The sequence below is a fragment of the Mobula birostris genome, chromosome 21 (genome assembly GCF_030028105.1).
Source record: "Mobula birostris isolate sMobBir1 chromosome 21, sMobBir1.hap1, whole genome shotgun sequence".
In the NCBI taxonomy this organism is placed as follows: domain Eukaryota; kingdom Metazoa; phylum Chordata; class Chondrichthyes; order Myliobatiformes; family Myliobatidae; genus Mobula; species Mobula birostris.
The window spans coordinates 43,775,322-43,792,674 of NC_092390.1; the positions used below are offsets into that span (position 1 = coordinate 43,775,322).

The 17,353-nt window shown below is 40.2% G+C and overlaps 1 protein-coding gene across 1 annotated transcript in view; it reads right to left on the minus strand.

Annotated features, from left to right (window-relative positions):
- Positions 1-16,334, minus strand: part of ppp2r2d (protein phosphatase 2, regulatory subunit B, delta) — a 58,144-nt gene extending 41,810 nt beyond the window's left edge. The window contains exons 1-2 of the mRNA XM_072239386.1: positions 16,159-16,334; positions 15,983-16,063 (exon numbers count right to left, since the gene is read on the minus strand). Coding sequence (XP_072095487.1) covers positions 15,983-16,063; positions 16,159-16,165 — 88 coding nt within the window. The 5' untranslated portion in view covers positions 16,166-16,334. The remainder of the gene's footprint in view (positions 1-15,982; positions 16,064-16,158) is intronic.
- Positions 16,335-17,353: the final 1,019 nt, after the last annotated feature.

The window sequence follows — 17,353 nt, forward strand, 5'->3', positions numbered from 1 at the left end:
GTATAAATAATCAATTATGTAAAGTGTTACAGTTCATGTTTCATTCAACATTTTCCTTACTTTTCCATATTAAGCAAGGTTATTAAAGGTTCTTGTATAAACTGGAGGACCTTGCTGTGAATGAGCAATAGGTTTAATATTTCTAGATTTAAAATGATGCTTCCATGACTACAGAGTGAATACCTTACAACATATATTTATATGAGCTTTTACTGTAGTATAAGTAGAGGCACTTGACAGAAGCATTACTAAGCAAGTTTGTTATGAAACTGTGGAAAATAAAGATGCTTTCAAGCTTGGAAAGAGTGGTGCGAAAGATTCAGCAAAGGAATAGAGAACTTAGCATCTCGCCAGCCAATTAGAAGTGTGCAATATGTCACAGTTGAAGGAGCACAGATATCATCAAGAATTGAGAGTTAATAAGAACAATACAAAGGACACGTTGCCTCCAGAGACAACAAATCAAACAGACACTTCTGCAGAAGGTTAAACTATCAAATAGGTTTATTTACCAGAAAGATTAGTTGCAGCAATGTGGGCTTCACAGGCTGAGCAAGCACTTGATTTCCCATCCTCTTTGCCCTTGAGAAGATGGTGGAGAGCTGTCTTCCTGAACCACTGAAGTCCTTAAGGTGTGTGTATGTCAACAATGCTCTCACCGAGTAACAGGATTTTTACCAAGTGACAGCAAAGTTACCACAATATATTTTCTAGTCAGAATGGTATGTGACTGGGAGGGCAACCTCTGGATGGTGGTGTGCCTCTGCATTTTCTCCCTTTTCCATTTAGCTGGTAGAGGTCATGAGTCTGGTACCATATAAGGAGTCCTGATGAACTGCTGCCATGCAGTAGATAGTACAAACTGCTGCTACTATTGGTTGGGAGTGGTGTAAATAAATGATTGTGCCTACCAAGCAGACTGCATGTCCTGTATGGCATCGAGCTTCTGGAAGCTGTCCTCACCCAGGGCAAGTGAAGAGTGTTTTATCATGCTGCAATTTGATAATTCAAACCATAACTTGCGAGTGCATTAAAGAATTTATAGTCGTAAAATTCTTTGAAATATGCACTATGGCATCACTAATAAGGGTTAGACATACAGTGGATGTGGTGTCCTGAGAGGTATTGACGAACAGAAAGCCTTCAATGTATAAAGAAGGACAGTTATCAGCCCTGAAAGCAGCATATGGAATACCTACTTTATTAGATACAGCAAAGAATATGAGAGTAGGGAGATTATAGTGCAACTTTATAAAACATTATTTGTGCCACAGCTGGAAATTTACTATTATGTAAAACATCTTGAAAAAAAATGAGTAGGGAATAAGATACAGTAGGAAGGATTTGAGTACACTGAGAAGTGTGCAGAGGAATTAACCAGAATTTTTTTTTGGGATGGAGCAGTTCAGTTATGAAGAGACTAGATTGACTAGGTTTATTTTTCTTGAACTAGAGAAAGCTGAAGGGGTAAGCAGGAGTGAGGACTAGATAGAGACAAAATTATAAAGGGTAGAGAAAACATCGATTGTTGAAATATTTTCCTGCAGCAGAGGTATCTAAAATTTGATGGTAGAGATTTAGAATAAGGGCCTTGATGTTTAAAAACAATTGAACATTTCCTATCCAGAGAGAAGTTGGAATCTGGAATACACTGCATGAAGGGATGAAGGAGCTAAGTATTTTCACACCATTTAATAAGTACATTGGTGAATATTTAAATCACTGAAGTATAGAAGGCTACAGACAAGGTCCTGGTAAAAGGGATTAGTACAGATGGGTACTTCATGGTAAAGACCCTGCTTCTGCTAAAAGGATATTTGGATTCTTGGCAAGCAAGGGGTTGAAAGATTACCTGAGTAGGAGGAATGCAGAATTAAGGTTGTTAAATGGTAGAACATGATCAAGAAGATGCAAAAATTTACTTCTCTTCTAACTCATGCTCATGTGCTGCCAGTTTTATAACCCCCTCCAAATCCAAATCTTATTATTCATCAAGATTAGAATTTCACATGAAAGAACTCTCTATAGAAACAGGAGTACTCTATTTGCACCCAAAGAACTCAAGTAAGGAAACTCTAATAAACAGTACTGAATTTATATATGCAGTACAGGTAATCTGGCATGCTTGGGACCTTGTTACAGGATTTTTTGGACTATTGGATGTTATTTCCTCCTTTCTCTATTCCCTACTCTGACCATTCACTTTTTCTCACTTGCCTATCACTTCTCCTGCGTCCCCTTCTCCTTCCCTTTCTCCTCTGGCCCACTCTCTTCTCCTATCAGATTCTTTCTTCTCTAGCCCTGACCTTTCCCACCCACCCGCCTTCACCTATCACCTTCCAACTAGCCTCTTTCCCCTTCCTCCACTGTTTTTATTCAGGCATTTTCCCTCTTCCTCCTAAGTCCTGATGAAGGGTCTCAGCCTGAAACATTAACTGTTTACTCTTTTCCATAGATGCTGCCTAACCTGCTGAGATCCACAACACACACAAAATTCTAGAGGGCCTGCTGAGTTCCTCCAGCATATTGTGTGTATTGCCTTGGATTTCCAGGATCTGCAGACACCCTCATGTTCATATTCCAATACGTTTTTGGTGCACTTGCTTTCATGATATTTTACATTATTATAAGTTTCCAGAGAACCTGGTAACTTTAAACAACATACTCAAAATGCTGGAGGAACTCTGAGATGTTTCGGCCCAAAATGTTGACTGTACTCTTTTCCATTGATGCTGTCTGGACTGCCGAGTTCCTCCAGCATTTTGTGTGTGTGGCTTGGATTTCTAGCATCTACAGATTTTCTCTTGTTTCTGATCATTTTAAAGATGCATGAGAAAAGAGACACTGTTCAGTTAAAAGAGAACATGGGAGCCAGCAACTCAGAAGGGAGTTTGCAAACTAGGGTCCTAGAAAGTCAGAAGGGCAAACCAGATGCCAAACATCAAGAGTTCTGAATGGCTAGCTAGTGCTTTATCAGCATTTTACTGTATGACAAGTTTTAAAGTTAAATCCTTCAAGTAGTAAGAAAAACCATGTACAGAATAAGTACTTGTTAAAATATTTCATGGGTGATTACTGAATCTGATATTCAGAGGTAACAATCATCTAACAATGACAAAACAGAGAACATGGGCTAAAAAGACATATACATACTTCAGATTCTCAACAAATACAATATTTTTATTTTGTACATAAGCTACAATATTTCATATTATACTTCAGCATCATGAAATACCTATACTCAAATCATGATTGAACTAGCTTTAATTATTTAATAACGATTAGATGGTTTTCAATTTAGCTCAATGCACATATCATGTAAAGAAGGGAAAGAAAACTCCCTATCATTTCCTCCATAATCTTGTTTCACACTTCAGAACTGATTCAAATGCACTACAAGAGTACTTAGATGAATTTAAATCTGGTTGCTTACAGCAACAAGCCACAACCAAACATGTACTGCAATGCTGCAAGTAACAAGAAATGAATAAGAAGCACATAATTTGTATGGAATTATTGAATTGTATGTAAATTTCCTCTGGTCTTCATTTTCCTGTTAAAAGTAGCCAGCTTAGATTGTAAAAAGTTGCTTTTGATTCTTTCACAAGTCTGGTTTTCTTCCTCTTGAAAAATTCTTCTCATAAATTTACACAGTTGTCACCACAATGTCACGTTAGCATGAATTAAGTGACACCAATTGTAATGGCACAAAGCCTCTTCCACCTGTATTCACAGAACCTTCATGAACTTGTATCTCCTGATTCTGGCTAAATAAATAAAAGCAAATGTTGTCGACTCTCCCAATGCCTAAACATTTTGTTTGCTGAATAAAAAGCACATATATGTCACCATATACAACCCTGAAATTCATTTTCTTGTGGGCATACTCAGCAAATCTATAGGATAGTAACAAGATCAATGAACGATTACCTAGAGTGCAAAAGAAAACAAACTATGCAAATGCAAACATAAATAAATAACAATAGTGAGAACTTGAGATAATGAAATAAAGAGTCCTTAAAGTGAGATCACTGGTTATAGAACATTTCAATGAAGGGCAAGTGAGAGTAGTTATTCCTTTTATTCAAGAGCCCGATGGTTGAGCAATAGTATCTGTTCCTGAACTTGCTGGTGTGAATCCTGAATCTCTTGTACATTCTACCTGATGGCAGCAGCGAGAAGAGAGCATGATGTGGATGGTGGGTATCCCTGATGGTGGATGCTGCTTTCCTGTAACAGTGTTTTATGTATATGTGCTCAATGGTTGGGAGGGTTTTATCCGTGATGTACTAGGCTGAATCCACTACCTTTTGTAGGACTTCTGTTCAGCATTGGTGTTTCCTCAGTAGGCCATGAGGTAGCCAGTCAATATACTCTCCACTACACACTTATAGAACTTTATCAAAATTTTAGCCAAGCCATACAGACGTGGAGCTTTACTAGGTTTAGTTCAAAGGTTGTACTGATCTTACAGGAATTACCAAGGCTGATATAAATTAGCTGCAATTAACATTAGAGATCCCAGATCAAGGAGAGTAGAGTTTATTTATTTTATTTCTCCTATTTAGAGATATAGCACGGCACAGGCCCTACCAATAGAACAAGCCTGTGCTGATCAATTACACCCATATGACCAATTAACCTACTATTTCACGTGAATTTGGAATGTGGGAGAAAATTAGAGCACCCGGAAGAAACCCACATTGTCATGGGCAGAACGTACAATATAACCTCCTTACGGACAGCAGAAGAATAGAACCTGGATTGCTGATGCTGTAATATTGTTACACTAAGTGCAATGATACCATGCTGCCAAAGACTCATCTTGGCCCCTGTATGAAGGTGCAGAGTTCAACAGTGCTGCATAATCGGTGAGTAAAAGTGCTTAGAAGAATGTCCATTTTTACTTTAAAAAAGGCTGTATCCAATTACATGAGATAGCAGCCAAGGTCAAAGTTATAATTCTTTGATTAGTATCTTTGACACAATAAGCAAATAATTATACTAAACAGAAACACCACACTGTATGCATCACACATCAAAGTTGCTGGTGAACACAGCAGGCCAGGCAGCATCTCTAGGAAGAGGTACAGTCGACGTTTCAGGCCGAGACCCTTCGTCAGGACTAACTGCAGGAACCGCAGCAGGCCAGAGATTTCTTACTAACTCTTCCTGCAGTTAGTCCTGACGAAGGGTCTCGGCCTGAAACGTCGACTGTACCTCTTCCTAGAGATGCTGCCTGGCCTGCTGCGGTTCCTGCAGTTAGTCCTGACGAAGGGTCTCGGCCTGAAACGTCGACTGTACCTCTTCCTAGAGATGCTGCCTGGCCTGCTGCGGTTCCTGCAGTTAGTCCTGACGAAGGGTCTCGGCCTGAAACGTCGACTGTACCTCTTCCTAGAGATGCTGCCTGGCCTGCTGCGTTCACCAGCAACTTTGATGTGTGTTGCTTGAATTTCCAGCATCTGCAGAATTCCTGTTGTTTACACTGCATGCATGCTTTGCATTAGAGAATCTCTGAAAACTACTAAAGCAAAATCATATACTTGTCTCTGTATTACATTTACTAGCACTTGTAAATGTAATAGCAGAATTCCAACTTTTGATCTAATTCTCAGAGGTTCTTTATTATTTAAAGAATTCCCTCAGCTCTTGAATTTCAAGCAACTGGCTGTTTCTCTCCTGAAGCCATTAACTTTTCATACTCCATGGACAGCTTAACTGGTTAGTTATGGTTGTCCCAAAACAGAACTAATAAAGAATCCAAACAGAATTATAAATGCATTTTGTCCAAAGAATCAGCACATCATGCAACATTTATCATTTATAATCCTTCTGGAAAAATAGACTGTAATGCAATGCACATTTCCCCAATGAAAAGCCAGGAAAGATCAGAAAAGAGCTTGATGAATAGGTTAGAGTCTGAAGCTGCATTTTAACTAAAATATCTATTTTATTTAAAGATAAATCGCAGTTACAGGCCCTTCAGGCCCAATGAGACCGTGCATGCCTGACTACATCAATGTGACCAATTAATCAAATCATGCATCTTTGAAATGTAGGAGGAAACCGGAGCACCTGGAGGAAACCCACACGGTCAAGAGGAGAATGTACAAACTCCTTACAGACAGTGGCTGAATTGAACCTGGGTTGCTAGCACTGTAAAAGCATTATGCTAACCACTACTCTACTAAAGAAAATCTGTTTAAGAGAATAAACAGTTTTAAGTTACCTATGCAAGAAAAACAAGATGGGTGATAAAAAACAAAGCTCGCAAATCTGGATAAGTCAGACCACAATACAGCTAATGTTGAGAGGAAAAAAAGCAATAATAGCTAGATTTATCAATTAGCAAACTGACAAAACTTTTCTTATTATGAAATGTTGACATACAGTTGTCACTGGTGTGGAAAGGGTAACACTAAAGTCAAGATATTGAGGATAAAGTAAGTAGCAAGTGCAGACTGACAATGCGTGGTTTAAACTTTGCAGGGCCAAAATATGAAGAAAATTTCATATTTTTCCCCCATTACTCTTCCATCATTTCTACTTCCTCAATCTCCTTGTCTATTTTTTCTCTTAAAAAAGTTTTTTTCTGAATGCAACTCACTTTTTATTAAGAGTGCATTGCTTTTCACAAATCAACCGCAATGCTTTTTTTCATATTTTCTGTGAAAGTGAGGCATTTTTGTTGACATGAATATTTCAATTAATCATAACCAGGCCTGATAAATACAAAGACAAAAAGAAGCTATAACCAAGATGCCAATTTGACCTCATATGTAAATATTATTTCAGAAATGTGCAAACTACCTTCAAATAAATTTGCAAAACCACTAAGTAAATGTTAGCCTGAGAAGAAATGTATTTGATCAGGTTTAATTTGACTGATACATCTTGAAAGAGTTGCATTGTATATGTTTTGATTGTAAAATTAGCCTAAAATTATCAAAACCAATGGTCTTAGGCAAAAATATCAGCTGTGTACATACATCTACTGATGCTTCTGGACACATCTTCAGTGATGTTCCTGGAATCATCGGGTGTTTCAGGTCTTTCAACATCATACAACCTCCTCCAGGTGACCCAGCCGGGGCTGATCAGACCCCAGCTTGTGTCCAGATGGCTAGCTACTTATGACTCCATGGCTCCCCTCTTTTGAGCCACAGCCATCTTGAGGTCCCCTCTGCCGCATCGGTGGTACTGCGGACAGCTCTCCTCTTCCTCTGTCCCTCGATGCTGAAATTGCTGCTGAAGGCTCTAACTAAAGAATGGGTTACGAATCCCCTACAACCAACCTCCACTGGGAGACACCTCGCTCTCCACCCAGCCTGCTGACAGTTGCTGACCAGTCCTGCGTACTTGGAGAGCTTCCTTTCAAAGGCCTCTTCCAAGCTATCTTCCCATGGGACTGTCAGTTCCAGCAGCACCACTTGCTTAGTAGACTCAGACACTAGGACAATGTCTGGTCTCAAGGTGGTGGCTGCGATATGGCTGGGGAACTTCAGTTGCCCTTCGAAGTCCACCAACAGCTGCCAGTCCCTTGCAAAACCAAATCCAGGCTTTTGGGAAAGGCCATCTCTTCAAGTAAAAGTTTCAATGAATACATATAAAAATTATCAAACAGCATTTTAACTTTCTTTGTATACAGCTTTATTCTGGGCTCAACAAAGTTCAGCTACAGAACAAAAAAATCTGGGACATCATATTGCAACCTTACAAAGTGCTGGTTAATATGCACTTGGAAAATTGTGACTGCTACGCTACAGGAAGGATATGATTGTGCTGGAGGAGTGCAGAAGAGATTCATCTGGATGTGACCTGGATTGAAGTACTCTAATGATAAGAAGTGGTTGAACAGTCTGGGTTTTGTATTCCCTGGAACAAAAGAGGCTGAGAGTTAACCTGATTAGGGTATATAAAATTACAGTGCCTATAAAAGTATTCACCCCCCTCCCCCGGAAGTTTTCATGTTTCATTGTTTTACAACATTGAATCACAGTGCATTTAACTTGGCTTTTTTGACACTGATGAACAGAAAAAGACCCTTTCGTGTCAAAGTGAAAACAACTTACTACAAGGTGATGTAAATTAATTACAAATATAAAGTACAAAATAATTGATTATATAAGTATTCACCCCTTCAAGTCAGTATTTAGTAGATGCACCTTTGGCAGCAATTACAGCCTTCAATCTGTGTGGATAGGTCTCTAACAGCTTTGCACATCTGAGTTGTCATAGGTCTCTTAGTGGCCTCCTTCACTAGTCCCCTCCTTGCACAGTCACTCAGTTTTTGAGGACGGCCTGCTTTAGGCAGATTTACAGCTGTGCCATATTCTTTCCATTTCTTGATGAACAACCTAACTGTACTCCAAGGGATATTCAGTGATTGGAAATTTTCTTGTATACATCTCCTGAATTGTGCTTTTCAATACCTTGTCATGGAGTGTTGATCTGCCACTCTATCAGAGGCCTTTAGGTTCAGACCCAGGGAATAACTGTCAAACAACATTTACTTAAAAGTACATACTGTTTATTAGCAAGCTCGTCTTGACTTACTATTCCAGGGGACTCGAACTGCCAGTCTGAATTTACTATTCCGGGGGACTCGAACCGCCTGTCTTGGCTTACTATTCCGGGGGACTCGAACTACCCATCTTGATTTACTATTTCGGGGGACTCGAACCGCCCATCTGAATTGCGGGCTGCCCCGTAGAAGGGGAACGCTATCATCCAGAAGCGCAGCAGTTGTGAGATTGCTCACTTGTGCCGTAGGAGGGAAGGGTGCATTCGTATGTGGGGTACAAGGTAAGCCAGGAAGCAGCATCCCATCCAATTTCTGCTCTCTTATTGGTTGTAGCTGCCATGTCCGAGCCGAGTGGTGAATCGTGTCTGATCAGTAGGAGTAAGGGCGGCCATAGCCAGAGGGAATAAATCTCAGGAGTTAGCGGAATAAATAGTCAGGACAGTTCTTAAATAATTACAGAACCCTTGGGGGTCGACCTTTTTGTCAGGGGCGGCATTCAGTATACCACAGAGTTCGGAAGGGGTCCAGGGCTTATGGATTTGCATAGGTGCACGTCCCGCCACTCCAGCTTGTGAGTTAGGATACGTCCTCATGGGCAATTGATACTGAGTCTGTAGGTAAAACCAATGGCACTTGTTTAGGGGTCCAGTCTGACTGTGCGTGGGGATTGGGCTTCCTAACCATTCTGGAGGAATGGCGATGCAATGACTGTCCAGTTGGTGATTGAGGCACCAGGGCAAGAACCATATGGGGTGAGGAACCTGACCATGGTAAAACAGGCACTGTACAGCTGTGGATAGTACAACAGGATTATTATGTCACCCTCCCCATTCCCAATCATCATCAGTATCGTTTGGGGAAATTGGTCGGTATGTCTGGATAAAGGCAGGGTACCCCAGAATTACTCTTATTTTCTATTTCCCTTTTCCCTTTATTTGTTCTTTCATGGCCAGTACGTTTTTGTCTTCATGGTGTAGTTTTTTTGCCAGGATACTGGCTCACTAGTAACCGAACCTTCCAGATACAGATGTATTTTTACTACAATCACTTGAAACACTTGACTGCACAGAGGTCTTCAAAAACAGCTCTCTATTTAACTAATGATGTGACTTCTGCAACCAACTGGCTGCACCAGTGTTGATTTGGTGTGTCATATTAAACAGGGTGAATACCTATGCAATCAATTATTTTGTTTTAAACTTATTATTAATTTAGGTCACTTTGTAGTTAGCTGTTTTCACTTTAACACAAAAGGGTCTTTTTCTGTTGATCAGTGTCAAAAAGCAAATTAAATCCACTGTGATTCAAAACTTCCAGGGGGGGGGGGAATGAGTATTTATTCATATATACAAAATATGAATAGTTTGTGTACAAATATACAAAAAAATTTGTATTTTTCATCAATATACAGTGTAATCTAGATGAGTACTACCAGGAGGTAGTATTCTATGTATCGTATGTCTTTGTCCTTCTCAATTGTGAAGGTCTCACGCTTGGGAAGTGTATCAAAATAGCCTCAGTAAGTAGCTGTAATCCAGTCTGCAAATGATGCATATTAAACCATATTGCAAATGTAGTATAAGGAGTGAATGTTTAAGATGCCAATTAAGCATAATGGTTTTACTTGGATGATGCCAAATTTTTCAGTTATGTTTTTGAATGTGCATTTATCCAGGCAGGAGGAAAGCATTTTATCACATTCTCCACTTGGGCAACACAGATTGTGGAAAGTCTATGTGGCGATAGAAGACAAGCCACTTGCCACAAGATATTTTCCAGCATTGCCAATGCTGCTGGGGGTATGGAGTCAGATTTGTGGAGCACAGGACCTCTCTCTTAGGCCCACCACATAGAACCAATACTAACCAATAATACTTCGGAGCAGAATTAGGCCATTTGACGCATTGAGTATGATTCGCCGTTCTAGCATGGCTGATTTATTATCCTCCTCAACACCATTCTCCTGACTTCTGCCTGTAACTTTTGACACCCTTACTTATCAAAAATGTGTCAACCTCCACGTTAAGTATAGCCAATGATTCAGCCTCTACAGCTGTCTGGAGCAATGAACTCCATAGATTCACCACCTTCTGGCTAAAGGAATTCCTCATTTCTATTCTAAAGGGATGTCCTTCTATTCTGAGGCTCTCCCCTCTGGTCCTACACTTCCCCACTATTGGAAACATCCTCTCAATAGCCATTCTATCTAGGACTTTCAATATTCGCTAGGTCTCAACGTGACACACCTCCGCCATTTATTCAAGACTCCAGTGAATCCTTGAGCTATCAAATGCTCCTTATCAGTTTACCCTTTCCTTCCCAGTACAATCCTCGTGAACCTTCTGTGGACCCTCTGGACCACATTTACGTGCATCAATGATTTCTCAGGTAACAGACAGGCAGTCATTCTTTCTCTACCTCCATACAATGGCATTATAAATCTGAATGCAACAAGATATGATGAAAACTGCCATGTTACTTGTGGAGTACAGAGAGTCTGTACTCCTAATTAGTATCTAGTTATTGCCAAATAATCCTGAATGGAAAATATAGGCTTTTACATTTTAGTGAAATACACACAGAGGTTGTAACAACTCCATGTTAGATAAACAAGTTAACTCGGGCATTTCAGCAGCAAACTATATCTAACAAATTTGAAATATGCTAATTTACAAACTTCAATCACAAAGTTTGTTGTTACAAAGAAAGGGATGGACCGACAGCTTTCAAACATGATACTACAGTGCGAGACCTCTGGGAGTTCATGTTATTCAGCCTGAGGCACAAATTCAGTTGCTTCCTATTTAAAATGTACTATCATTTTTCCAGTTTAATAATTCATTTAACAAACTTTTAAGATGCTGCAAACAAAAACAACACAGTCAATGAAGATTTGAAGAAAAATCAAAAGCGTGGTCAAAGTGCATTAAAAAAAAGGGGAGCAATTCAATGATAGATGCAAAAATCAGATCTGCAAAAGCAAGGTGGGTGGGTGGTGGCATGGTAGCGCGGTGGTGAACATAACGTGATTACAGTGCAGCAATCCACATTGTCCCTGTGACCATGTGGGTTTCCCTAGTTGCTCTTGGTTCTTCCCACATTCCAAAAGATATACAGGATAGTAGGTCAATTGCTCATATGGGTGTTAAGTGGGCAACACGTGCTCATTAGGCCTAAAGGGCCTGTTAGCATGCTGTATCTCTAAATAAAATAAAATACCCCATTGGTATAGAGGACAGGAGATCAAAAATGCAACAAACTAAGCTGTGATAGGATTTATAGATGTAAACTGGGTCGCTAGAAAGGTCCAGTGAATTTGTACACATCACAGGAGGAGGAACTGGAGCTCATAAAGAATAAAAAGTGGAATAAGCATCATTGACCATGTCATGATGAAGGGAATTTCAGGGCCAGAGAGGCAAGATAGACCTGTGGCTATGAATCAGACCTACTAATTCTAGTGCGCACAACTGGGTTTGCTAGACTTGTACTGCGGCAGGCCATCACTGGCCTCTTTGTCTCAACTCACGCACCACAAATACCAAATGAGACGTTTCACTTTCAAGACTTGACAGTAAAATCAGGTTTGGGGAGCTGGATTGAATGGTGGTAATAGACCCATTTGGCACCCATGTTGAGGTCAGTGGTAGTGGTGCTGTAGAAATTACAGCAAAAGAAATATTTCATGCATGAAATAAATCAAGTAACAAGCGGGAAAAGTGAATATCAGGGATTGAGTAAAATCTTGGGGTCAGATGGTCAAAAGGATTACAGAGATTATGGGAGAGAATGAGGTCTAGGGATAATGATGGAAATGAATAGGGGACTCACATCCATGAGGTCCCAATCCAGAACTGTGGTGGAAAGACTTAATTATCCCCAAGGTGTTCAAAAATAGTTATTCACTGAGCAATGGATTCCAAGATCCCTGCAATGCCCAAAAAACTGCAGTTCATGGAGAAAAGATGAAATTCTGGCACAGAAAGCATGTCAAAGGTATAAAACTGGAAGCTGCTAGCTGAATTTCCAAAGTGAAAATTGAAATTGTTATTTCATTTTACAGTGATAAACCATTATATATAGTACTAAATTGCTACATAACATTCCGGCTATCAACATAATTATCAGATTCAAACATAGCATCTCATCTTTTGAATGCACAGTGCATATACTCAAACACAATACCAGATTCAAGTTTCAGATAATGAGTCAGCTACTTCCATTTACATCCATCCCCTCAAGTCCCTCATTCGTTCATCACTTCATTTTATTCTGTTGCTTTTGTCATTTCCCTCTATTCCATTTTTCTCTCCCCATGCTTTTTCCAAACATGATCTTTAACTTTAGCAAAAGACCACAGAACTGAAACACCAACTGTTTCTTTTCCCAAATTTGCAGTGCAACCTTCTGAGCATTTCTAAAAGTCTCAGCATTTTGCTTTTATATTACAATACTAGTAATTTTCACCAGGCAAAACAAAACAGCAAAAAGATAAATACCAATTAACCATTTAACCTTTATCACTCTGGTAAAATCCATTAATTTCAATTCGAAAAAATAACTATCAACAAGGATGCAGCAATGCCACTTAATCAAAGCTGACTGGGATTGATCTGTTATTTTGCCATTTTAAACTAAACAGATTAATTTATCACCTACAAGCTTCTTCTCCTTCCCCTCCCTCCCAATTGAGATACAACATGGAATAGGCCTTTCCAGCCCTTTGAACCATGCTGCCTAGCAATCCCCTTATTTAATCCTAGCCTAGTCACGGGACAATTTACAATGACCAATTATCCTACCAACTGGTATTTCCTTGGACTGTGGGAGGAAACCCATGCGATCACAGACAGGACACATAAACTCCTTTTACAGGCGGCGGCAGGAATTGAACCCAGGTCACTGATACAGTAAAGGGCTGAGCTAACCACTGTACCACCCAAAATTCTGGTTTCTGCCTCTTTCCTTTCCAGTTCTGATAAAGGGTCTCAGTCTGAAACATCGACTGACTATTCCCTCCACAGATGCTGCCCGACCTGCTGAAATCCTCCAGCATTTTGTGGACGTTGCTCGATTTCCAGCATCTGCAGAATCTCGTATAACAGATTAACTTTAATGTAATACTTTCGATCTCGATAGTATCACAATCATATTTACCAAAAGATTTTATATTTGCCACAAAATGAAGTAGAATTGGAAAACTCACTGAAATGACAATAATTGTTGAAGATAGTGAATTAATTAAGGTGGGCAAATAACAGACAATTGGTGGAAGTATGCTCCAGAATACAAGAATGAATACACAAAGCATGATATAAAACTGTAAATTATTATTCACTTAAAATATCCATCTAACAGTGCAAATCAAGTCAACTTTATTTGAATGGAATTGAATTTCCATAAGTTAATGCACAGCCCAGTTTATCTTCCTCAATTTATATTCAATTCCAGAATCACTTTCTTCACATTTCTCATCCAGTGCCATATTAAAGGGAGACCATTATGATTCTTAAAAGTTGGATGATTTTATTATCTGACAAAATGCAAAAGAGCCAATCATGTTCCAAAATACTCAAATGGTTTTTGTTTTATCAATATGATCAACAGGTTTCCCACAATACAATGGATATTAAAACGTGCAATAGAAGTGCAATCACTGAGCCAGACAAGTACATTATAAATAATGTTAAATATTAGATATTAAGTTAATGAGGACAACATGTAAGGACACAGATACAAATAATTGAAATTAATTCCACGGCTAACCATGATCTGAATACAACTACTATTTTCTAACATTCATCTAAGTTTGTTAATTCTTATAAAGAATTATTTTACAACATAATTGTGTTCAGCAATTTCCAGACATCATCCTCAATGTTCCATCTTTCATAATCGTTTCAGGATAAAAAGAAATAGTTTGTGTTTCTTTCTTCTAGATTATATTAAGAACTCAAGCTCTTCAACTACAATGATTAATTTTGTATCACAGCTATTTCATGAATACAAATTATTCCACCATCTCACAAACGTATTAGTGAACTAGAATAATTATTTCATCTCACTAATATTTTATTGATGCTACACTCCAATGTTTAATTCACATTATGTGGATTGAAATACACAGGGAATAATGAGCTCCATTCAGATGAAGTAAAATGGGCGATTTTAATAAAAAAAATTAAACTGATTCACTATTTTGGATGACAATGCATAATATTATCCTTAAATGGTTCATACTCCATGCAAGATAATCAGTTATCAACATTTACACTGAAGTAAAACCTTAACTTTTCTCTAAAATCTTAAGTTTTTATACTTTAGAGCTTTCTTATCCAACAGGTAAAGCAGACATTACAATTTTAATGTTAAGCTATTTAGCATAAAAAGGAAACATGAGATTATTGCTATTGATACATAAATTGAAGCTTTGGTATTGTGGTATTTTAAACCCACAATTCAATAAGATATAGTAACATATTTCTTTTTAAATACTTCCACTATGGTTCCTTGAACACCAGCAACAGAGTTAATTGTTCAACAAACTCAAATGAGAACTGTGTTCAGTCAATCAGATCTTCCAATGCTCTTTGGATACTGGAATGCACTGCCTGCAGAGATGAAGGAGGCAGATTCCATTTGTGGCATTCATGAAGAAACTATATAAATAAATAGTTGGTAAAAGCTGGAAGCCTGAAGAGAAAGGACCAATGAGTGCTGCTCCAGTAGAGAGCCAATATGGACCTGATGGGTTGAATGGAGACACAAGAGTGTGCAGATGCTGGAATCTGGAGCAACAAACAATCTAGGAGTACCTAACCTGCAATCCACTGACCCCTCGGTCAATAGCAAGGCTCCATGGCATAACAGAAGATTGGGAAACCCTGTCAGCTGGATGAATTCAGAGGGCTGAGCGGCATGTGTTAAGAGAAAAGGAACTAAGGAAACCCTGCATCAGAATTCCGGAACAGATGGGTCAAATTGCATCCTTCTGTGCTATATACAGTGATTTGATGAAAGGAGGCAGAAATACCATATACGACTAGGATCAACTCCAACAATGCATTAAACCTTTTAATACACACTCATTCAGCTCCCCCCAAAAAAAGGATTTTTAATGTTCCTCTCCAGGGCCTTTATCCCTTTAACCAGAAAGGTGCGATCGCACATCGTCTGGAGCACGTCACATGCTTCACCCAGTCCCCACGCCAGCGGCGGCAGCAGGCGCACACCATTTACGTCACTCCCACCAACGGGAACTTTTTACTCCGTCTGCCGCTCAAAATTAACCAACTGGCGAAAGGGGAAGGCGGGGTGGATGCGTGCGGGCAAGTGTATGCCACCTCCGGAATGGGTTCCGCGGAACCCGGCGGGTATGTCAGGCCTGGCACCCGGCGCGACAACCCCACCCCACGGCGGCAGTGGAGGTAAGGCCTGACCTCTAATAATCAGACTCACCTTCCGCCACGTCCTCGTCGACGGCGCCTTTCACCTGGGAGAAGCACCACTGCAGGTCGTTGTTACCGCCGACTCCGATCCCTGGCAAAGGCAAAACACACGCTGTCAGTGACGGCAGGCCTGGCGAGGGGGAGGGAGTGGGGGATCCGGAGACTTCGACATGCACCCGTTCTTACCCGCCATGGCCTTCAGATGCTCCCGCCGGCTGGGTGGGCGGGTGCTCCCCGGCGATTTGGCTTGGAAGACGATGGCGAGGAGGAAAACATCGATCAGCGCCGGCGGACTGTCAGCAACCTGCCAAGATGGCGGACACCGCCCGACGACATGATTCGGTGACGTCGCTCTGTGCGCGCTGCCGAGCGCCTTAAAGGGGCCGCGTCACGGTGTGTGTGTGGGTGGGAGCGCGCACAGGCAGGAGACAGGAATCCGAAAGCGCAGTAATGTACGAGGCTGCAGAATGAAGAGGACAGCTCAGTACATCACGGGCACATCCCTACCCACCATCGGCAGTACTTAGAGAAGGCAACATCTGTCATCAAATATCCCCACCATCCTCCCCATGTCATTTTCTTTTAGCTGCCATTGTGTCCTATTCTCATGTTCAAGAACAGCTACTTCCCATTAACCATTGGGTTCATACATCAACTTGCCCAGCCCAAATCACTAACACAAGTGATTCTGCAGATAGCGGAAATCTTGAGCAACGCACACGCAAAATGCTGGAGAAACTCAGCAAGACACTCTAATCTCTGTCTCAGTATAGCAACACTGTGACCGTGTTGCACTGCAGTGGACTTTATTTGTATAAGGTGATGATAGAGCGAAGAATCAGCATACTTTTGTCAGGGTGCCAATGGCTAATGCGAGAGGGGATGTTTAAAGTGATTGGAGCAATGTATCGGTGGATGTGAGGGGCAGGTTTTACACAGAGAGTGATAAGTGTATGGAATGTTCTCATAAGAGATAATCTGTAGATGCTGGAAATCCAAGCAACACACAAAATGCTGGAGGAACTCAGCACACCAGGCAACATCTATAGAAAAGAGAACAGTGGATGTTTTGGGCTGAGACCCATCTGTTGCATGGAATATTCTCATGGGGTGGTGGTTTGGGCAGATACATCATGTACCTATCTTAAGAGACTCTTAAGATAGGTACATGAATGAAAGAGCTATTTTGGAAGGAAAGGTTGGATTGGTCTTAGAGTAGGTTAAAAGGTCACAAGGTCACAGGACAAAGGACCAGTTCTTAAAAAATGATTGTGTTTTTCTGTAGAAATTGAGTATAATTAATATTTTTCTTGTGAATACTAGTTACCTGATACTATGTTGCTGTAGTAAGTTTTTCATTGCTTCCCTGTTTACTTGAACT